General features: G+C 43.0%; 8 protein-coding genes across 8 annotated transcripts; 3 read left to right on the top strand and 5 right to left on the bottom strand.

Moving 5' to 3' along the window:
* Window positions 1–510: 510 nt before the first annotated feature.
* On the top strand, window positions 511–2445 carry PUMCH_000719 (uncharacterized protein; the record flags this gene model as incomplete). The annotated part of the gene is made up of 1 exon (XM_063019794.1): window positions 511–2445. One exon carries the CDS (start codon window positions 511–513, stop codon window positions 2443–2445), a length of 1935 nt encoding a protein of 644 aa, XP_062875864.1.
* Window positions 2446–3676: 1231 nt separating this feature from the next.
* Window positions 3677–4474, bottom strand: PUMCH_000720 (uncharacterized protein; the record flags this gene model as incomplete). The annotated part of the gene is made up of 1 exon (XM_063019795.1): window positions 3677–4474. The coding sequence occupies one exon, from the start codon at window positions 4472–4474 to the stop codon at window positions 3677–3679; it is 798 nt and encodes a 265-aa protein (XP_062875865.1).
* Window positions 4475–5829: 1355 nt separating this feature from the next.
* Window positions 5830–6936, top strand: PUMCH_000721 (uncharacterized protein; the record flags this gene model as incomplete). The annotated part of the gene is made up of 1 exon (XM_063019796.1): window positions 5830–6936. The coding sequence occupies one exon, from the start codon at window positions 5830–5832 to the stop codon at window positions 6934–6936; it is 1107 nt and encodes a 368-aa protein (XP_062875866.1).
* Window positions 6937–7964: 1028 nt separating this feature from the next.
* Window positions 7965–8519, top strand: PUMCH_000722 (uncharacterized protein; the record flags this gene model as incomplete). Its single annotated transcript, XM_063019797.1, has 1 exon — window positions 7965–8519. The coding sequence occupies one exon, from the start codon at window positions 7965–7967 to the stop codon at window positions 8517–8519; it is 555 nt and encodes a 184-aa protein (XP_062875867.1).
* Window positions 8520–8564: 45 nt separating this feature from the next.
* PUMCH_000723 (uncharacterized protein) lies at window positions 8565–10898 on the bottom strand (the record flags this gene model as incomplete). Its single annotated transcript, XM_063019798.1, has 1 exon — window positions 8565–10898. One exon carries the CDS (start codon window positions 10896–10898, stop codon window positions 8565–8567), a length of 2334 nt encoding a protein of 777 aa, XP_062875868.1.
* Window positions 10899–11608: 710 nt separating this feature from the next.
* PUMCH_000724 (uncharacterized protein) lies at window positions 11609–11878 on the bottom strand (the record flags this gene model as incomplete). The annotated part of the gene is made up of 1 exon (XM_063019799.1): window positions 11609–11878. The coding sequence occupies one exon, from the start codon at window positions 11876–11878 to the stop codon at window positions 11609–11611; it is 270 nt and encodes an 89-aa protein (XP_062875869.1).
* A 910-nt stretch (window positions 11879–12788) lies between these two features.
* On the bottom strand, window positions 12789–13652 carry PUMCH_000725 (uncharacterized protein; the record flags this gene model as incomplete). Its single annotated transcript, XM_063019800.1, has 1 exon — window positions 12789–13652. The coding sequence occupies one exon, from the start codon at window positions 13650–13652 to the stop codon at window positions 12789–12791; it is 864 nt and encodes a 287-aa protein (XP_062875870.1).
* Window positions 13653–14426: 774 nt separating this feature from the next.
* On the bottom strand, window positions 14427–16262 carry PUMCH_000726 (uncharacterized protein; the record flags this gene model as incomplete). Its single annotated transcript, XM_063019801.1, has 1 exon — window positions 14427–16262. One exon carries the CDS (start codon window positions 16260–16262, stop codon window positions 14427–14429), a length of 1836 nt encoding a protein of 611 aa, XP_062875871.1.
* Window positions 16263–20585: the final 4323 nt, after the last annotated feature.

Consider the following 20585-nt stretch of genomic DNA (forward strand, 5'->3'; position numbering starts at 1 on the left):
TCTTGGAGTCTGTCGATTTGATGGAAAGTACTACGTTCTTGGACCGACTCATCATACTTGAGGATATCCTCCGGCGTGAGAGTAATTGTAGTTGCTGGCCGTTTAAGCATGCTCGGACAATGATGTGATGTCTGTTAGTTTTGTGTGGTTTGAATCTTGGGATTCTGTAAAAGTGAAACACGCAGAAAATGATCTATTACTGCAACAATGCTTCTCGCTATTGCTATACCTCTAGTGATGGTTATAATTCTAGTTTCGATTATATCTCAAACTATAGATACACCTGATTAGATCTGATCTTTATTGTTTCTTCGATTAGAAACCTCTCGCTTAATTAATACTTCGAACTGGGTTCTGACTAAACTTATACCGCTCTTGTATTTCAGAATTTTTTCCAAAATTGGTATAGCCAAATGGTGTCTCTATTGTATTTCACAAAGTTGTAATAATCGTAACAATGAGGTAGTTACTACACCCCACAATTCATCTCACTACAAAAGAAACAGAGACATGTGTGGGATTTATTTTTCTGCCAGCCAAAAGGCGCAGAATATTCCTCAATTCTTCCAGAAATTCTTGGCCGTTCAGAAGTTTTCTTTTCTTGGACCAAACCAGACTTGCGTGTGTTTGAATGGCGATGAGGTCGATGAGGTAGTAGAAAACGACAGAAAGCTGCGTACAAAATTGACCAAGTCGGATAAACGGAAACTCGATCAGTTGCCCGAGCTTCGAAGATTACAATTGGAGCTTGTGCGGGCAAAAAACGCCAAAAATGTACCTCTTACCGCAGATCTACAGTCTGAGCTAGAGAACTTACAGAATCTCGAATTGAGCCCGGATGCAGAATATTCAGCCGAACAAACATTGAAGGCTGTGATGGCTCGTGGACCAGATTTCTCGTCAGTACTCTCATTTGAACTGAATGAAACTCATTTCCTTCTTTTATCTTCAGTTTTGTCGCTCCGACAACCTTACACGGAACAACCTATGGCAAATGAAGAAATAGTTCTTCAGTACAATGGCGAATTATACGGCCAGAACTGCTTGACTGGGAATGATACTCTGTTCTTGTTTAAGCGTGTTTCTGATGCTTTAAGCCTGGTGCATGGCGACCGCAGAAACGATGCCATTCTTCTGGCTCTATCTGGACTCGATGGTGAATATGCATTTGTATTGACAGACTTGAAAGCAATGAAGGTATATTTCGGTAAGGACGTTGTTGGCAAACGCTCGCTTCTTCTTTGTAAAGAACTGGATGAAATTTTAATTGCGTCTGTTTTACCAAACAAGACAGGAGACCTTCTAGAGTGTAAAGGTGGCATTACTTACTGTTTGAACTTAAAGGACTTCAAACTCGAGGAATTTCAGTCATCCCGAATTGACCTCGAGGGTATCAATTTCAATGGCAATATCACGGCGGAAGAGATATCTTTAAAAGTGCTGGCGCTTCACTCAAAGCTCTCTTACGCCTGTCTCGTGCGACAAGATACCATTGATCCCATATTCCATCATACAGGTACCATAAACATTGGTGTTTTATTTAGTGGAGGTCTTGATTGTACTGTTGTAGCTGCTCTTTTGGCTCAAAATTACATCAACGAGAACAAACGTGTTGAGATCGATCTTCTCAGTGTTGGATTCGAGAATCCACGCACGGAAATGACTCCAGCAGATCTGCCGGATAGAAAGCTCGGAGTCTCTTCCTGGAGAGAACTCTCTCACTTGTTCGCGGGAACTTGTGTCTCGTTTCGTTTCGTCCAAGTGGATGTGAGCTACGAGGAGTGGCTATGCCATAAGCCTGTGGTAACAGATCTTATACACCCTACGAGTACAGAGATGGATCTCTCTATCGCCATTGCCTTTTACTTCGCTTGTCGCTCTCGCAATTGCAAAGCCATTGAACTCAGTGAGCAATATATGGAGACCGAAATAGGCGACTACACTTCCCAAGCCATTGTTTTATTTTCTGGCTTGGGCGCAGATGAATTGTTTGGTGGATATTCTAGACATGAAGGCGTCTTCAATAATGTTGAAGAGAATGGAATTGAACTTTCAGACCTCTACATGGAATTGAATTCTGAGCTAGCCAATGATCTCGATATTATCTACGAAAGAAACCTTGGACGCGATGACCGTGCCATGACGAATTGGGGCAAAGAGCTCCGTTATCCCTATCTTGATCAGCTGGTGATCGAATTCGCGTTTGGGGAGATTGTACCAAATCTCAAAGTGAAGTTTGAGTGGAAGGATGTTACTACCAAGAAAGGCACCAAGAGAGTTAAAGTTTTTGAGCGGAAGTTTATTTTGCGACAACTTGCACGGACATTAGGACTCAAAATTGCAGCTGAGGAACCAAAGAGAGCGATTCAATTTGGCGCCAAGACAGCAAAGATGGAGATCGGACTGAGCAAGGCCAAAGGCACCGATTCTTTGCAATCCAGTTGATCTGATGATGATGGCAATGCTGATGTTGTTTTGATCTTTAGGTCCGGCTTTTCGGCTGCAAAGAGATATCATAGATTCAAAATTTTACTTACGTTTGGCACTGTTCCAGAATAACTAACGAGCGTACAAAGTCTCTGGCTTTATTTCCGCATGCAATGAATGCTCTATACCTGATACTATCACATTTTATTGATCTAAATCTTGGGTCAAGGGTGTGGATGATCTCCAGTCTTGAGTCTACATTCAGAGGCATGTGGTCTATTTGGCCTCAATCAGATACTTAGGTTCCACGACCACTGTCTGACAGTCGCTAATCAAGTGTTTCTGGTTCTCAACGTCGTTAGGATCAAAGACACCCAGCTCCAAATCCAACAGGTACACCTCACCTCGAACAATACACTTGCGGCCCGTCTTCTCCACCAACAGACACTTGACCACCACATACAGATTCGTGTAGCAAGGTTGACGGTAGTTGACGTTCAAATTGGCTGTGACGGCCTTTCTGGACTCGAAGTTCTGGATTCCAAGACCACATGTCAATTCGTCCAACAACGTGGCGACAAACCCACCATGGACAATCTTTGGGTGGCCAGCCAACTTATCACCCAAGTGGAAGAACGTGTAACTGTGGTTCTTGTCGTGGTCCAACAACTGACCAATATCTCCGAACTGCTCTAAGAACTTGTCACTGATGACAAACAACGTTTGCGACCGCAAGGCAATTTTGCCATCACCAGCCAAAGACAGCGTTGTAAGTTCTGTCTCTACAGGGTCCTCCACTTTTGCACAAAGTGGATTCTCGGCAGCATGAGCCTGGTGGACTTTAGAATAGTGGTCGTAGACAGGGTGGGAGTATAATTTCTCTTCGGTTGACATTTTGTGGGTGGATTTTTGTGAGATTTTGGGGATTTGTGCGCAATCGCGAAGATGTGGGCGCAATTGCTCGAGAAGGGGATCGGGGTAATTAGACCACGGCTATTTACGGATATATGGATAGGAATATGGAGATTAGATAGCTAAAATAAAGAAAGTGTAGTGGGCCTGTTTTTTTTAGTACGAATGGGTATAATTACGTTAAAAATATTGAGTTTTGCGTTTCCTTATTTTATTTTATTTTCTTGCAGCCCGTCTCTTGGTTCTCTGCGGATCTTGGAAGCAAGGGCCTGATTAAGTACGAAACGTTGCTTATGGAATATATTTGTTATCGCGTCAATTAAAATATTTCAATACATTACTCTTTAGTCAAAACGCTGCCGAATACTTTCTTGAATGCCTGCTTTCCATTGGTATCGATAATGTTACCATGACACATCACCAATCGGTCGAAGTCCCACGAATAAATGGCCCGAAGACTATCAGCAGAGGCGCTAGGATTGGCAACCTTGCGGAACAAAGTACATCCAATTTTGCTATCTGGATTCATGTACTTTGCAATGTAAGACCAGCCCGTAAATGGGTGTGGATTATCTGGAAACTGCTCCATTGGCACGTCGTCACGTAAATTAAAGATTAAGTCAGCTTCGAAGACCGTTTTAGACTGCTTTTCATACATGACTAGCTCCTGGTTGGCATGTTTTGGAACATACACGAACTCGAAGTTGGAAAGGATTACTGGATCAGTGATACCAATTCCTCGGAGGGCATCTGAGCCAATAATCTTACCAGCATGCTCAGCAGAGAATGGGTAATCTATAGGAGTTTTCTCGCCCAAGTCTACACCTTCCATGGCGATGATCTTCATCTGAGGATATTGTTCTTTGAAAGAACAGGCGGCCATAGTGTGCTCCTTGTCTGGGATAATGAGATGTGACACATTGAAGTCAGAGGAGCCAGCTACGAGCTGCAATGCCTTAGCGACATCGTCGTTGTAAGGAATAGCGGACCACACAACCACAGACCCATTGTAGTTGAAGAGTGCCATTCTTGCACCGAAATTGATACGGTCGACTCTTTTGAAACCACTGCTGGCAACAACAATGTTATCTGTGAGCTTTCTGGAAAGCACCTTCAATGGATTAGGGTATCCCATGATTTTCAATTGGATTAATCTTGATATGTATAGTAATAATGGCACCAGTAAGAGGCAAAAGTTTCGGTTTTGTCAGTGCTTGAAGTCAAAGGTGCAATTGTGGCACTTTTGAAGCTTTGCTAACGATCAGACGTATCGAATGAATACGAGTTCTGTCTTTACTCGTAATTATATTGTTGGAGTAAATGTACGCTTATAGAATCTTCAATTGAACAATCGAAGCGCTTTCTATCACTAGCTGAATTTAAGTTCGTATAGCAATTGAGTGTTGGGGATATATGTTCTGGAAGAAATTGCACTGAATATATGGATATTTATAGTTGCGGTGTAATTATTATAAGCGAGAACTAGGGCCAGATGTGACTTGGGAGTGGATGTACCCTTGCTATTTGTAAGCGAAGGAATGTCATCGATGTGACATCGAAAATTTTTGATTAGTTTTGTCAAAAAAAAAAAAGCGTGTTTTTTCATGAGACGATTGATCCATGTATTGACTAATTTTTCTCTCAATCATGAATTCGTGTTTCTGATGATTTCGGAGATCTGCAACTAAACATTTAAATCGAATGCTATTCTAAGCATGAAAAATGGCTTTCATTATCTGCCACAGAGATATTTAATATAACATGAATAATATCTGGGCGCAAAATGGCCGATAGCGTCCTTCGGAGATATCTTCAAAATTCCGAAGCCGCCTATACTCCATCAAGCGCATCAAAAAAATCTACAGTTTGAATTATCAAATTCTGTTGCTTGTGGTTTTCAAGTCTATCACTCCTTTTTTTCTGATTCCATAGATACGCTTCATCTTGCCTTACATCACTGAATACTTGCACTCCGTCATTGTCTCAATAGGATGCCAAAAATGATGATTCTGTGTTGGAATGACGATAAAAAATCAGTGCTTTCTGATAAAGATTTCCCTTTCTCTAATCACGTAATTATTCATCCCTGTATCATCAGTATCATCCAACTTAGGCTCAAACTTCCTGTTACCCCGAAAAAAAATGAGCTTCAATGTACAAAAAGCACCACTTAATGTACCCGCTTGAATTCCAACACTCACACAAATACTCACAGTACCCGATCTTTACTAATCTCCCCAGATCATGACTCTATCTCGTATCTGCCATCTTAAAACCGAGTATCTGCAGGTCACGCCGTTGGGTATCGCATACTACACCTTTCGCAGAAATGATGCGAGGCATTGCTATAAACTTGCGAAGCAAATAATCATTTTCGTCCGTTCCGGCTTTATATCCTTTGAAACATATTCCCGCATATATCTGATACTGCTCAACCCTTCGGATTCACTCTCAAAACTTCTAAATTGATTCCGCACCTTATCTACTGTGATGAGCCTTGGTGTCTTCCGTTCCGCTAAAGCAGCCGCCACGGATTTCTATGCCAAAGTGGTCGAGCCAAACTTGGGCATTTCACTTCTACTTACCTCACAATGTCTTAACTCTGTGATGATTTTGACATGCAAGCTCCTAGAAACTGATAAGGACTGGGATGAACCCATCACACCTATCCAGATTCTATTCGCCCGTATGTTCATCACATATGTGTGCTGTGTGCTCTATATGGTCATCACTAGAAGTGTTGAGGATGCTCCGTTCGGACCAAAACCGTTGCGCCCAATCTTGGTGGCTCGAGGAGTGCTAGGATTCTTGGGAGTTTTTGGGCTCTACTTCTCATTGCAGTACTTGAGTTTGTCCGATGCGGTCGCCATTACTTTCCTCATTCCCTTGGTGACGCCGTTCTTTGCCTGGATTGCGTTGGGCGAACGCTACTCGGTGCTCGAGGCTGTTTGCGCTGTGCTCTCTTTTGGAGGAATTCTTCTAATTGCGAAACCAGACTTTATTTTCGGCTCGGCTTCCAAGCTGGAGACCGGTGATGACGCTGCAGAGTCAGCATCCAGTGAGCTTCGAGTTCTTGCAACAGCAGTTGCCCTTGTAGGAGTCTGTGGCGCTTCCAGTGTGTACGTGGTGCTCCGTAAAATTGGAAAAGCAGCACACCCGTTGATTTCTGTGAGCTACTTTGCTCTTCTGACGTGTATTATTTGTTTTTTGAGCACCATCTTGATTCCTGGGCTCTCTTTCCAGGCACCAAAGACCTTCAAACAGTGGTTCCTATTCATGCTCATTGGCCTCTCTGGATTTTTTATGCAATTTTGTCTTGCCGCGGGACTTCAGAGGGAAAAAGCAGGTCGTTCAGCGCTTCTCATCTACTCCAATATGGTGTTTGCCTTGTTCTGGGACTTTGTTATCTGGAACCATATTCCAGGCCTCCTTAGCTTCTTGGGCACGGCTATTATTGTCATCAACGCATACCTCATCATCAAGCTTAAACCCTCGACTCCTGAGAGTCTTGGCGGCGATGCTACCAAAGATGGGTACAAGAAACCCTCTGATATTGACTTGGAGGACTTTGTTTTCAGTGATGACGAGTCTCTTTAATCATATCAACCAATTCATAGACCTTATTTTGTTCTTCTTACAAGAGATATATTCCTTTCAAATACATTTTATTAGCTTCGATCCTAATTTTCCTGGCCAACCGAGTCTAGCCACGCTAGTTCGTTGCGCATACTACGTATGGGTAGAAGACTAGCAACCAATTCTTGTTGTTGTGTTGAGACGGTCTTTGCTTCTACGGCGACTTTAGAAAGCAGCCCAATTAGCTTTCTTGAGTTGTTCAAGTTGACCTCAACATACTCAATCTTGAGATGATCATCAGATGAAGATTCTGACGGGAGCGCCCGTACTTTTCGAAGCCACTTCAGCATATGGTCTAAGGATGTTTGATGCTTTGGATTAGAGTAGTAGTATCGTGCTTGATTAAGACAGATTGTAGATGTTTATCGGACGTATTTTTAGCCAGTGTTTCGGGAGAAGAATGCGCCGGAAGTTAGAGTTGTTGCAACTCCTGAATTCTATATTATTGATTGTGTTTTGTAGTACCCCACAAAAAGTGCACGCAATAGGATAAAGAGGTCAAAATTGTAAAATAAAAAATTGTGAGCAATGTAAGATACCTGTGACAAAAAAATATTCAAATTAAAAAGAGAATCAGAACAAACAAGATAACACAAATTTTCCATCTCTCAGTTTCGACCGAAAGCTCCCCCGTATTCAATGATCCATCTCATCTCGTCACTTCAATTCGGTAATTATATAGATAACACAACCTCGCAACTAGCCAGCTTCTGCCAAGCTAAACACTATAAACCCTCAGAACCAGAGAAAATCACTATCTTTCTAGATCTTGCAAAACCTTCAATCATCATTCACGGGCTACATTGAGTGAATAATTTACTCGAAGAACACTTATCCCAAAGCTATTAAAGAACAAGACGAAATTCTGCTCACAGTATTAGCCAAGGTCCAAGTATCATCTGCGACAGTTTCAAACAAAACTACATTGCAATAAACAGTCTCACAGTATTGCCTTCAACCCTATTTTGAATTTACTTTGACCTTTACAAATGTCGTACAACGGAGTGGGACTTCAGACACCACGAGGCACAGGAACTTCTGGATACATTCAAAAGAATGTGGCTTCGAAAAGCCGGGAGGGCCTTCGCCAGAAACGTATGCGTGAAGACGCAGAGAAAGAAAGAAGAGAGGTTAAGACCCGCATGCATGAGGCACGCCGTTCTGCTGGCTCAGAAGTCAAAGAGCATCTCGACAAGCGGTGGATAGAAGTACAGTGCATGGAACTAAGAGACAAGTTGGAGGATGAGGACGTGGATGAAAAAGAAATTACAAAGCAGGTCGATCAGCTACGTCAGGCCTTATTGCTAAAACCAGCCAAAGAAGAGGATTCGCCAGCTGAACCACAAAGTATCAGTAGAAGGGAATTGGTTGAAAACCTGGACAAAGCGAAGAGTATCATTTCTCTGAAGAATAAAGATGATGCCGCTACCAGTGCAGGCAAAGAAAAAGACGCAGAGACGGACCTGTCTGTTCAGAAGAGAAAAGATGTTTCCCCTGTTAAGCCTCAATCCCCGAAGTACGTCCCACGATACGGTGCTAGATAGATTGTTTCGTTTATTACATATTTATTTTTCATTTTCAAGGGAACTTTACAGGGAATGTTCGACAATTGGCATCGGCTCTGGTAACTGATCAACTGTATTGATAATCTCGTCGACGATGGCTGAATCTGCAGCCTTTTCCGAACCCTCCACCGAAAGGGGCTCAACCTCAACAGGGCTTTGTTCTACTTTAAGTTCACCATGCTTCATGGAACCGGATTCTTCTGCTATTGTGAGATTATTCGAAGATTCTTCGCTTCTTTCAAGCGCCTCTGATAAAGCAGGGGCGCTGACTTTCTCGATACCATCTGTGGAAGGAGATGCTTCAAAGAATTCCGTCGAGTCACCTGTCGAAGCAGTGTCGCTAGGAAGGTTGACAGATGTCTTCGCGGACAATTCCGCACTCTGCTCTTCTATCTCAGCATCATGAGCTATGACTGAGGACACAGGCGCTACGACATCTGATTCCTCAGTTGCGGCCGGGGGTAATTGATCACACTCTTGAATATCCTCAACAGTAACGCTATCACCACCATCATCATCAACTTGCGCCAGATCCGATGTTTTGACAGATTTTGATAATTTGAGTTCCCACAAGTCTGCAGTTACCAATTGAAATCTTGGCTCAACAACGATGCTTGATTCTTGCACAGACTTGGGAAGCTTTTTGCCTCTTGGACCTTTAGCTCTGCGTGCAACAGGTGCCAACGATTCAGGTTCATCAACATTTTCCTCTGGTTCTTCCTTAGTTGGAGAGCTCAGTGCAGACTTGAGTTGACCGGGTGCTACCATTCCAGGCAAAGGGATGCCCCTTCCCATAATGTTTTGCAAGTTGTTGGCAATGCCTGACCTGTCACCGCTCCACTTTTTTGCAGGAGGAGGAGGTCTTTTATGCTCGATTTGAGGCTCTGGTTGATTGAACATTTGCTGGAAAGCAGCGATTTTTGATGACAATTTCTTCGGTTTGGGTGGAACGAATTTGGTATCGTTCCCGGAAACAGATGGTTTCACTGGTCGAGGGGGAACGATTGGTTGCGTACTTTTGTCTAGAGTACTTGGAGAAGATGACTTACGAGTGTTCGTTGGACGCTCTGGAATAATTGGAGTTTCGGAAATTTCATTTGATTTCTCAGCCAGCTCAGAGGACTCAGAGTTGAGGGTAGCTGTCGTGTCGGGGATAGTTGGTTCGGATATAGTTGCCTTGGAAGTGTCCTTGTCCTCAACAGGATTGGTAGAGAGGTCTGATTCATCATTGAGGGCCTTTTGCGTGACAAAAGCGTCTTCTGTGGAAGACACCTCTTCGCGAAAGTTCGATTCCTTTGCTTTTGTAGCGTCTGCAGAAACAGAAGCGTCCTTAAGTGCAGAAGCATCCTCAGGTACAGAAGCATCCTCAGGTACAAAAGCATCCTCAGGTACAGAAGCATCCTCAGGTACAGAAGCGTCCTCAAGTACAGAAGCGTCCTCAAGTACAGAAGCGTCCTCAAGTACAGAAGCGTCCTCAAGTACAGACGCATCCTTAGGCACAGAAGATTTCCTTGGTACAGAAGAATCCTCAGGTACAACAGTATCTCCAGGCACGGAACTGTCTGCTAAAGAAGTCAGTTGCTGTACTGTAAGTGGTTCTTTAGTAGGGATCGTATCATCTATATCTGCGTTCTCCGATGTAATTACAGCAGCGCCGCTTCCTTTGGAATCTTCGGGAGCAATTATTGGTTGCGTGACGGAGTCGTTGGCTACACCAACAACATCCAGCTTTTTTACTGTGCTCGAGTTCTTATCGGCGCAATTTTCATCCTTCTCAAACATCGAAGCAGTTGATTTCTCTGAACTCGATACTGGAATACTAGCTGTCTCTTGTTTGGAAGCCTGTTCACCAACCAGATTCTGCTCAGTTTCAACTACATCGCGACTTAAAGAGACAGAACTCTCGAGGGCGGCTGGTGTCTTCTGCTCCTCGGTCAGATCACTGGCTTTTGATAATATAGGTCTGGCAGGCACAACCGGATCAATTTTGTTATCTTGAGCTGCAGAAGGTCTCACGGGTCTTGGAGGTATAACAGGATTAATTTCAAGCTCCACATGGTCGGGGACAGAGGTAGATTTCTGAGGTCTGGGTGGTATATGCGGAGTTGTGGCTTCTTCATCGTTGGATTCTGCACTTAACGGATTCAGGCTTTCAAGAAGATCATTCTTAATTGGAGAGCTTTCTTTGACATCCATTGGTGGCTCCAATGGCTCAGATTTACTTGCTTTCTGTGGTCTGGGCGGAATTACTGGTGTCACCGATTCCGAGGTGGTCAGAGGCTCAATGGCAGCTGAGACATCTTCTGAAACCACCTTTGACTTAGGCCTTTCTGGAATTTGCGGAATTATATCCTCCATTACCAATTGTACAGAAGAGTTAGTAAGTTGTTTGAGTCTTATCTGGTGTAGAAAGGTAGTGCACAGTAAGGAAGGGACAGGAGATACATGAGAGGACAGTTTGAACAATCGAAATATCGATTGGTAGCGTTTTGACAATGAATTGGTTGAGATTGGGAATTAATCGTTATGTGACGAGTTGTTGGTTATTAAACATTAGGTGTCATGAAGCACACCCCAAAGACCATGCTTGATGTGGCTTGTGAAATTCTTAATAGTTCCTTTAGGCTTCGATGAAATCGCTTTGCCATTGATTTTATTTAAGATCAGATCGTGGTGGATTTTCCAGAGTTGAGGTTATTCTGAAAAGACATGGATCATTTCTGTCAACCACTCCATACCTCCAGAAGGACAACTACACTGTATTTGAAGACAACTTTGTTGTTTCTTTGTTTTTGGAATCGATGATGGGGGTGCTTGAGTTTATTATTTTACAAGGCACAGGTGTGCTTCTACCCTAACAAATGTGCCATTGAGAAGAATGTTCAGTGTGTATTTGACCTAGAATAAATCGAATTACATTCATTCGATATTTTTCACCTATTTGTTTCGCCATTACCGCTTACTATCTCATCAAAACTTACATCTATCATGATTTGTAGCATGTACTCAAAACTGAGCACGAACACCATTATTTATATCTAGCATGTATTCAATATTTCTGCATACGATTACGAGTAGTTCAATCTGAAAATATCGTTGAACACATAGTACGAGTTTCCGTCTGGGATCAAGTGGAACACCTGGGAGTAACGTTGAGCGTTTTGCTCCTCGTCAATCAACAACTCTCCAGTAACCATAGCCAAAATGTCACCATTAGGGGAAGCTGGCTGTGCGTCCAAAGTGGAGATACGGTGGGCAACCTTTTGGAAGGGCAAGTCTACCAACTTCTCAACGATGGCCTTGGCGCCTTGAAGCTGCGAGGTCTCGAAGGTCAACATGGATTGCTCACGGTACAAGTTACCCAATTGAGTTCTGTCGGAGTCGAACTGCTGATAGTAGAAGTTGCAGAACTCGGTGGCGACGGTGTTGAAGTCAACTAGAGGTTAGTGATGAGATTCCACGAAAGGAGCTTTGGAGATAGAGAAGAGGAAACCTTGTGAAACTGTTTTCATTTTTCAATAGCAAGAACCTCAAAATCGGAGTGATTTCGAATTCTATTGGTGATTTGATTAAATGGAAAGCATGTATGTTTCTATTGGAAATAAGTCTTGTCAAGATGGGTTTTGGAAACGCAGGAAAAAGGAGATACGGCCTTTCAACATGGCGCTTTCACAAGAATCCCAACTCAGCTCATTAGAATCTTTGGTTGGGTACATACCAGACATTGTAGATAGATTTGATGAAGTAGTTGGATGATGGGGTTATAGGTAGGAATGGTATTTATTGTGAGAACAGACTGAGAATTGAAACCAGAACTTACGAAAATAGTTGTATACTCATTTTTCAAAGATTTATTCCCCTAATTCAATCTTTTCGACATTTAGTCTTTTATGATTTTATTATGTCTGGTACACCAACACAGTAAAGGATGAATTTTATCCTTCTCATCTGTATGCGGGTACGCCAAATATGTAGTTTTCTATATTTTCATCAAATGCAATCGTCAAAAATGAAATAAAAATGATCCATTCAAAACTCCTGTTAAGTTATAACCATAAGGCAATGATACTCCCCGAACGGAGACTCTCTTCTATCGAAAAGAGTCATAAAGGTGGCGAGAATTATTCATGTTATCAACACTCACAATAGAATAGTTTGCTTCTCCTCAATGGTGCAAAAACGATGAGATTGCGTTTGATTCACAAATGAAGCCAGATTGAGTCGAACCTTCATATCATTGTAATTGCCTCACACCAATTGCGAGTAGTCTTTCAAAATACCCTTCATATGCGTGTTAGTAATCTTTCCTCTACGTGCTTTCTTTTGCTTCCGCTCCTGTTGCTGTGGCTTTTTCTTTAAGTCATGAGGGTCGGCACCAGTAGGTTTCAACGAATTGCTCACCAAAGCCTGGTACAAACTATCCTTGTCCGGAATACGAATATGCTTCCACAGCTCCACAAACTCGTCATCCACGTGGCCCAATTCACCGCCGAAATTAGCCCAAACTGACCTTGGCAGATTGTCTTTCTTTGCCCTCAACACGATGATCTTACTCTCCTCCTCCAAAGCCTCAATCGCTTCAAAACATCCGGACCAGCCGTCGCGAAGCTCCTTGACAGATGTGCCTTTGAATGTGGGCTGCAGCCGCAAGAAATTGAGCAAATCCTCTGCCGACCGGATATTGTGAAGCGACATGTATTCCAACGTGTTCGTAGCCTCATCGTACTTAATTCTATCGATCTCTTTGAGAAGCGAGAGAAGGGTATTCGAGATATCAAATGAGAGATATCCTTCCACATTGGCTACCGTCACAGGCTTATCCTGTTGCTTGACATACTCAACTGCCATATGTAGCCTTGTGGAGAGATGAGCGCCTGAAAACAGCCCATTATCGAACTTTTGACGTTTCACACCCGAGGATGGTGTTCCGGGGACACCACTTCCACCATTAGCGACACCCAGACCGTCCAAGGGTTCTTCCTTGCGGAAATGTGATTCGTCCTCTTCTTGAGCAGCGACAGGCCGAGGCGTAACAGCTCTGCGCACGGCTACCGAGGGGCCGTTCCGAATGCGATTCTTGAATGCCGAAAGTTGGGAAGACAAGCCTGACATGGATGGCGACGACTCAAGGAAGAGGTATGGAAATATGGGAATGAGTGTGGTGCAGTACAGGGGGAGGATAGACAATGGGGAAGTGGGGGAAAAGACCACTCTTTATGTAGTGTTTGAAGCGTGTGGTTTATTTTGATTAAGTCTTATTGTTGTGGCCATTTACTTTTTTTTTTCAATTAATTTATTTCAATCGTTTCTCTCACTTGTTGAGCGATCTTACAATAGGTGTCTGTATTATATGTGAAGCAAATACAACAGCAAGATCATAATTATCATTAAGGATCTTATCAAAGAAGGAGAGTCGAAATTTTTTGTTTTTTCCAAGCCTTATCCTATTCGTCTTATATCTCACTTGTTGGTCTCTGTTCTGAGCGAATGCCCTAAGAGATGGAAATTGAAAAGCAACGTTACCCTCACAAAATTCAAACTTTACAAAATTCAAACAGAAAATCGTTTTCGATTACTCTCATCCTAATAAAAATTCCATTCTCTATCGAGAATATCCCAGGTTCTATAAGGTCGTGCCCAGCACAACTCCCCCAGGTATAAATACGCTCCTTCTCAGCCAAATTTTTCAACTATTCACAGGTCTCTCCCATACCGCCGTGCCGCCTTCGGCATTAATTATGCGCCCAGGCACGGTGCGTGTGGGTGGATCTTAGAGTAAATCCACTTCTAAAACCATCGCCGTTCGAGGTCGCTGGCTCCTCGGAGTTTCAGCTGATCCATGAAATGGTGATGACCTGATAGCTGGAACATTTCCTTCTCGTAGTATCAAGCAAAGTAGTTTTCGCCAGGACGGCCCCTTCTTATTCTCTGTCGCACAACGTACTCCTCGAAGTCGGTGATGACCTCTTCATTAAGTATACGGTATAATGCCTTTTGGCCTTCGTAGGTGCACAAGTCAATCTTGCGAGCCCATCCCAAGCTCTTGTACATTCCCGAATTGCTGAGATCAAGTTTGCGAAGCTTAGATAATTCATTTGGGTTATGATACATTGTGGGATGAGGTTCTTCGTCTCCTGAGATCTCAAATGAGTTCCCGTTGTAGAGAATACGCTCCTTTCCATCCACGATGCTTGTCAGCAAACTATCAGCGAGAATGTCGAGCAAGAATTTGCGAACAAACTTCAAGTTCACCCAAATCATTGAAGACATATTAAGATCGCGCAAGGCATAGCTGCATCTACCAAGTCGTGCAAAGATCTCATCAGACAGAATACTTTCAAGATGATGAGCATTAATCGCACGTAAGTTTAAGTCACTAAGAAATACCATTTTATCTCCCTTAGACAAATAGGTAAGTTCTGCCACTGGCGGACCCAATGGCGGCAAGAGACTGTTATACTTCAACATCGGCTTAGTCAAGGTACTAAGTGAAAAGACAGACGACGCAGAAGAAGCCAAATCGGAGCTTTTGGGAATAGTAGGCGCCCAGAACGGCGATGAGATGTTTTGGGCTTGCACAGGCCCAATCTCGTCAATGGTGTGTCTCATATCCTTCGGATAATTGTTCATGAGATCGTATCGTTGATATTGCCTAAGAACAGCCGGCTTAATTCGGTAATCAGTCGAGAAAGTCAAGTTGGCGAGATTTAAAGATTCCATGTTGGGGCACATATTAATCAAATGGATGACATATCCTGTAGGAACATCCTTTGACTGCGCATAATTCAAGAGAAACTTGTTTATCTTGGGGTGCGAGAGTGAATTTCCTCCTGCTAGACTGGCTGGCAACATGTGATGGTTAAATGCGGCAGCTGTGCCACCAGAAGCATTTGCAGCAGCAGCAGCAGCGGCAAGAGAGACTTCAGAATGAGAGCGCTTCCGCTTAAAGTATTTGCTCAATTTCAAACGTTTCAGTTCGCTCTGCGAATGGAGCGATACAGCAGAATGCACTTTTGTGAGAGGTACAGCTGGAGCAGGATGCAATGCATAAAGTGGATTATTCTTATACTTCCAGTCACGCCAACCCGCAAGGGTCTTACATAAGAGATCAGAAATGCTATCCTCAGCCTCATCTGCGTCTTCTCTCTCCGGATCCTCTTCGGCGAGCTCAGTGTAGCCAGACTTAACAGTAGACAAGTCTACATTCACCACATAGAGTCCAAGTGATGAATTAAGACGAAGGCAGGAGATGAATTGAGCAAACCGGTAAGTGGATGTAAACAGCACATTGCGATACAAGTAGGGCTTCACCGTCTGATACATGCCACGGCTTGTGCACATGCAATTGAGATACGCCAGGCGATCGTCTACATAGCCAAGGATAAGAGCCTGTATTTCGACCGGAAACTGCGTAAAAGAGACGCATCTGTTCCACAAAGTGCGTGTTGCAGCCAAGGTCTGGGGCAGCTGAGGCCGTTTCGTCAGCAGGTAGATGCGCAGCGCCTTAAGCAGAACGTCTGTAAGAAGACTGCGATATTTCATTTTGAAAGACGTCTTCTTTTTGCTAGCTTGCTGGATTTTCTGGAACCGCGCCACAATGCTATTGATCTCCAGTTGAGTCAATGGAACAAGCAGATGCGTCTTATAGTCATACCGAGCATTGGGACTCAAGAGCGAACGGTACGAAGGGAGATATTTGTTATATTCAACTATTTCAGTCATTTTGCCAAATTTGCAGCGATGACTTGTAGCACCCGACCCTTATCTTGTTTCAGCTTGCAGGCGGATAACCTTAAATGTTTCAGGTTTCAGGTTTCAGGTGAGTGGTATCAATCACACACCGGGGCGTGAATATGTTTTCAGGTGATTTGTACACTGCCTTGAAAATACAAAGGCGGTTCTTTTCTGTTTCAAATGGCAAACAGCAAAATCTGTGTTTTCGTGGTGGAGATGGCAACCGTCTTGTGACAGGGCTGTGACGTGCTAACCGGGAGTATAAATAGATGTGCGCAATTGTTGCGTCTAAATTGGATGTTCAAACAAACCTAAGTTTGGAGATATACCAAGACGTGTTGTCTTTTTTTTTCTCAAAGTGTGGGGCGAGCTTCCCTGGGTTAACACCGATTCCCGCAACAGAATAACACACAATTGTGGGGACTGCAAATAGCCCCGGTTAGGAGCGCCGTTGTTGCCAATTTGTGCACAAACGGTGCTACTCCTATTCTCTCGCGATTGGTCCGGGCTTAGAAAAAAAACAGAGACAGAGGATTTCCAATGACATCTAGGACTGAGAAGTTTTGATGCTTGAGATTTGTTTGTTTTCTCAGCCGCATTGGTCATTTTGTTGTTATTCAATTCGGTCCTCTAGAATGAGGGTGATGGTCTGGTGACTTTGGCATTGCCCGAAAAGGGGGCCGACTGCAGCTAGACGATGCTGCAAGTCCGAATCTAATTACATGCAGTTGCCATGTTATCTATCCCTAAATATCTGGGGAAGATAAAAAACACACAAAAAATCGTGTTTGGTAATAAAAGACCTAATATTTTTCTGGTGGTCGCCGGCGATCCTGGCAATTTTTTCCTCTTTTTTTCAAGACCATGCTGCTCTCTGTACTGTAGGCTATTGAGAGAGCTTGATGCTCGTTATGTGTCAACTTTAGTTTGCAATATCTTCACGAGTTACAAAAAAAAAAAAAAATGACGCGTGGGATATCTGAATTCTACAAAACTTCATTTTCGTCCCTTCGTTGTTTTTAAACAAAGAATATTCGCCCCCGTTCAAGAATCATTACCATCGAGTAACAGAATTTCATAAACAAAATGACAGGGTACTGTTTAATTCGGCGTTTTGGCAAATGTCGGAACATACCAAAACGTATAGTACTTAATTTGCGTCTGATCTCGCCGAAACTGATTTCACTCAACTTGAAAAATGAGCACAACTTGGAAACCACCGAAATCTGTGCCAGTTAGGTATACGAAACAGATGATGATTGGAGCAGATACAGAATGATACTTCAATGAGTTTTGTAAATGCCACCGCATGCTGCCCTTCGTCACAGTCAGACTAGCCTGATCCCACCAGACAGTGGATTCGATGAATTCGCGATCATGTGGAAACCCAGAGTGCTCCGGGAGGCTACAAAATGGACAAACTGATCCAAGATTTTTGTTATTGAATGAACTTCGTTTCAGCTTGAATCTTTTCGTTTGAAGACATTCTCCAGATTACTTCAAATAGATGAATATAAGATGTAGCATATATGACCTTTGGACCATCATGCTGTAGAGTTCCACTTTAGCTTTGCCTCTCGAACGCATGTCTGGACAAGATTAATTTACGCCCTTCTTATTGGCTAAATCAAACACCTATCTGAACCGGGGATTTTGAATAAATAAACACCAATTCTTCAACCATATAGAAGGTTTTCGTAATAACGTTTTAGTCATTTTTGCTCTTTGTTGTGAAGACGCCGACGATGGAAAAATCTCGAGAGCATTTAGCTTGATCAACTACCGACAATCAATTCCAAACAATTGAAGAGCCTCGTCTGTTTTCCGAAATGTCGTGGAAGTTGGGATATTCTAGTGATCGAGTATAGTGTCTTTAACAGATTCTATGATGTCAAAAGCTGGTCAACGTGTTCACCTGAAGATACTCAAAACATACCGATGTGTATCACCATATTTTGAATGAAGAAGGAGAAAATCCAAAAACAACGACTACCCATATAAAGACAACTTATTGCTGTGTGTGGCGACAGGTTTATCGAGCTTTCCAAGGGTTCTCACAATTTAGACGAAGCTCAATGAATCATGTGTTGGAGTAATATGTTAACCAATAACGAGTCTGGAATAATTTGAAAGCATCTATGTAGTTCGTTTCTACTTATGTATTGGAGTAGGCAGTGTAAGGATTGGGAGTCACTGTTGGTCGTTAAAAGAAACACATCTCTGTTGCTTGCGGGAGAAGAACAGATGAGAAACCAGAATAACTTCTGCCCTGAAAAAAATGGAAAACCAGTCACACAATATCAAGCGCCGTTTGAAAATTCATATTCGATGAGCTTGCTGTTACGCTATCCGCTTCTCTTAGCACTTTCATTTGTAACCTTGGCGGCAACATTTCCACAAAAGTACAGGTTGTAAGGGAACCGTAAACGAACTAATAGCACAAGACAGGAGATACAGCCGCAAGGCACATTTCCATAGTAGTTCATGCGACTCTTTCACAATACTTGTAAATGCCTTTAACCCCCACTACCATGCTGAATCTATTCCAGACAAGAATCTGCAAACATGTCCTAATCGGATATACTGAAATGATTTTCATGCATGATACTTAGATAAGCTCCGGTAGAGATTTGTATTATTCGTATGACCTACGACTGGGCCGCTACATGTAAAATTGATGGGACTGAATCTTCCATTTCTGGGTCGTAAACCTGCCTGTTCATTCTAAATACCTGTCTGAAGACAGCACCCTGGGATGACGTCTGCGTTGTCGGACGTACATGGGCTATTAATGTACATGGGATAATAGTGAAAGCACGTCTCCTAAAAACGGTGTCTGCATCTCTTGTGTGCAATGCTAATTCGAGCTCTGCGACCAGGCAATATCCAAAATCTTCAATTAAGCTTCTGGCAAGATGTGGGGGCAATAGCTGCCGTTCACCTGTTGCTCTTGCATTAAGAGCTTGTTCCTACTAAATGCAAGTAGGCAAATTGGAGTTGCCTCACTCGGTAAATCTCGTGAGCTTTTTCTACGTTTCTCCGATTGTGCTCATTAAAAATGCAGAGATTCATACCACTTCCCATCGGAAGCCAAGCTCTTCTTGATTTTGCCTCTTCTCGCAAGACGTCGGATGGAAGCACAATGCATTGCGTCACCATTACGTGCAGTTTGAGAGAAGATGATGGGTATCTATAACCGTGCTGCAGCTGACCACCAACTTCAGCACAGTAATTAGTTTTAGAATATTTTTTTTAACGTATGTTGAATAGTTTACGTGGATGCCCCTTCCAACTTGAAATGAGCCACAAGATTTCACCTCTTGAGCGCACTTACACAAACAAATTCATCATTCGAGAATGCAAGCGGCACAGTCTCGGACTCTGCACCAACTGGACTTTATTTGCATCTTGTGCAGCCAAATAATTGATAGAGCCACAGTCCATATTCAAATGGAATGAGAAAGCGGTCATACAAGTCGGGCAATTCTTTCAGTGATACAACGGCTTATTCGGGCTAGCCAAGTAGCCGTCTTGCTGCGGGCGGCCATATCCTGACAATGCTCAAACCACAATATGAAACATCACTTGGTTGAAAAGAAAGGAAGAGGTTCGAAGCCCTCGAGAAAACTTGAATATTGTACGAGTATCAATTTAGAGTTTACCCGCTATGCATTTGGCAGAGATGTACGGACTGCAGGGGCAATGAAGTCTAATTTGCTTTCTAGTGCCAGTTCCATTTCAGGCGATGATAGCAGATTCAATGCTATTTGTAGCGGCCATTGATGCAAGTTGACGCCAGTTTTAAGGATACACTCTAAGCAGAGACCCAATTGGGAAATCTTTATAGCGCACTTTGTGGCTTGATGTCGGCGAAGAATTTGGCTGTCCTGCAGAAATTAGGTCCGACATTTGTTGACTATGTGATTCCTTGATTCGAAATACGTTATGTTAGGATTCTTGGGTAAGACAATTAGAGAAATCTTCACAAAAATGAAAGGAATATTAGGAGCTGACGGCTTGACAGTCGAAATGGATCTGATGTTTTTTCGTGGTGCCTCTTATGACAGAAGGATCAGAAGTCATTCATACTCTTATCTTCCGTGAGCATGCACACCAATGTTTTTGAAGTGGAGCTCCACTTGGTCGGGCTTCAAACGCTTGCGTGTTTTTAAGCATCGATCTATGATCTTAGAGGGCAGCCAGCACCTACCAACGAGAGTGTTGATCGTCTTTTTACGAGTTTCAGGAACTAAGATTTAATAGTTTTGTGTGTTGAAGTGAACTAATTTTAATGAGTGGTGTTTGAAAGAA

Source organism: Australozyma saopauloensis, chromosome 1 (genome assembly GCF_035610405.1).
Source record: "Australozyma saopauloensis chromosome 1, complete sequence".
Taxonomy (NCBI): Eukaryota; Fungi; Ascomycota; class Pichiomycetes; order Serinales; family Metschnikowiaceae; genus Australozyma; species Australozyma saopauloensis.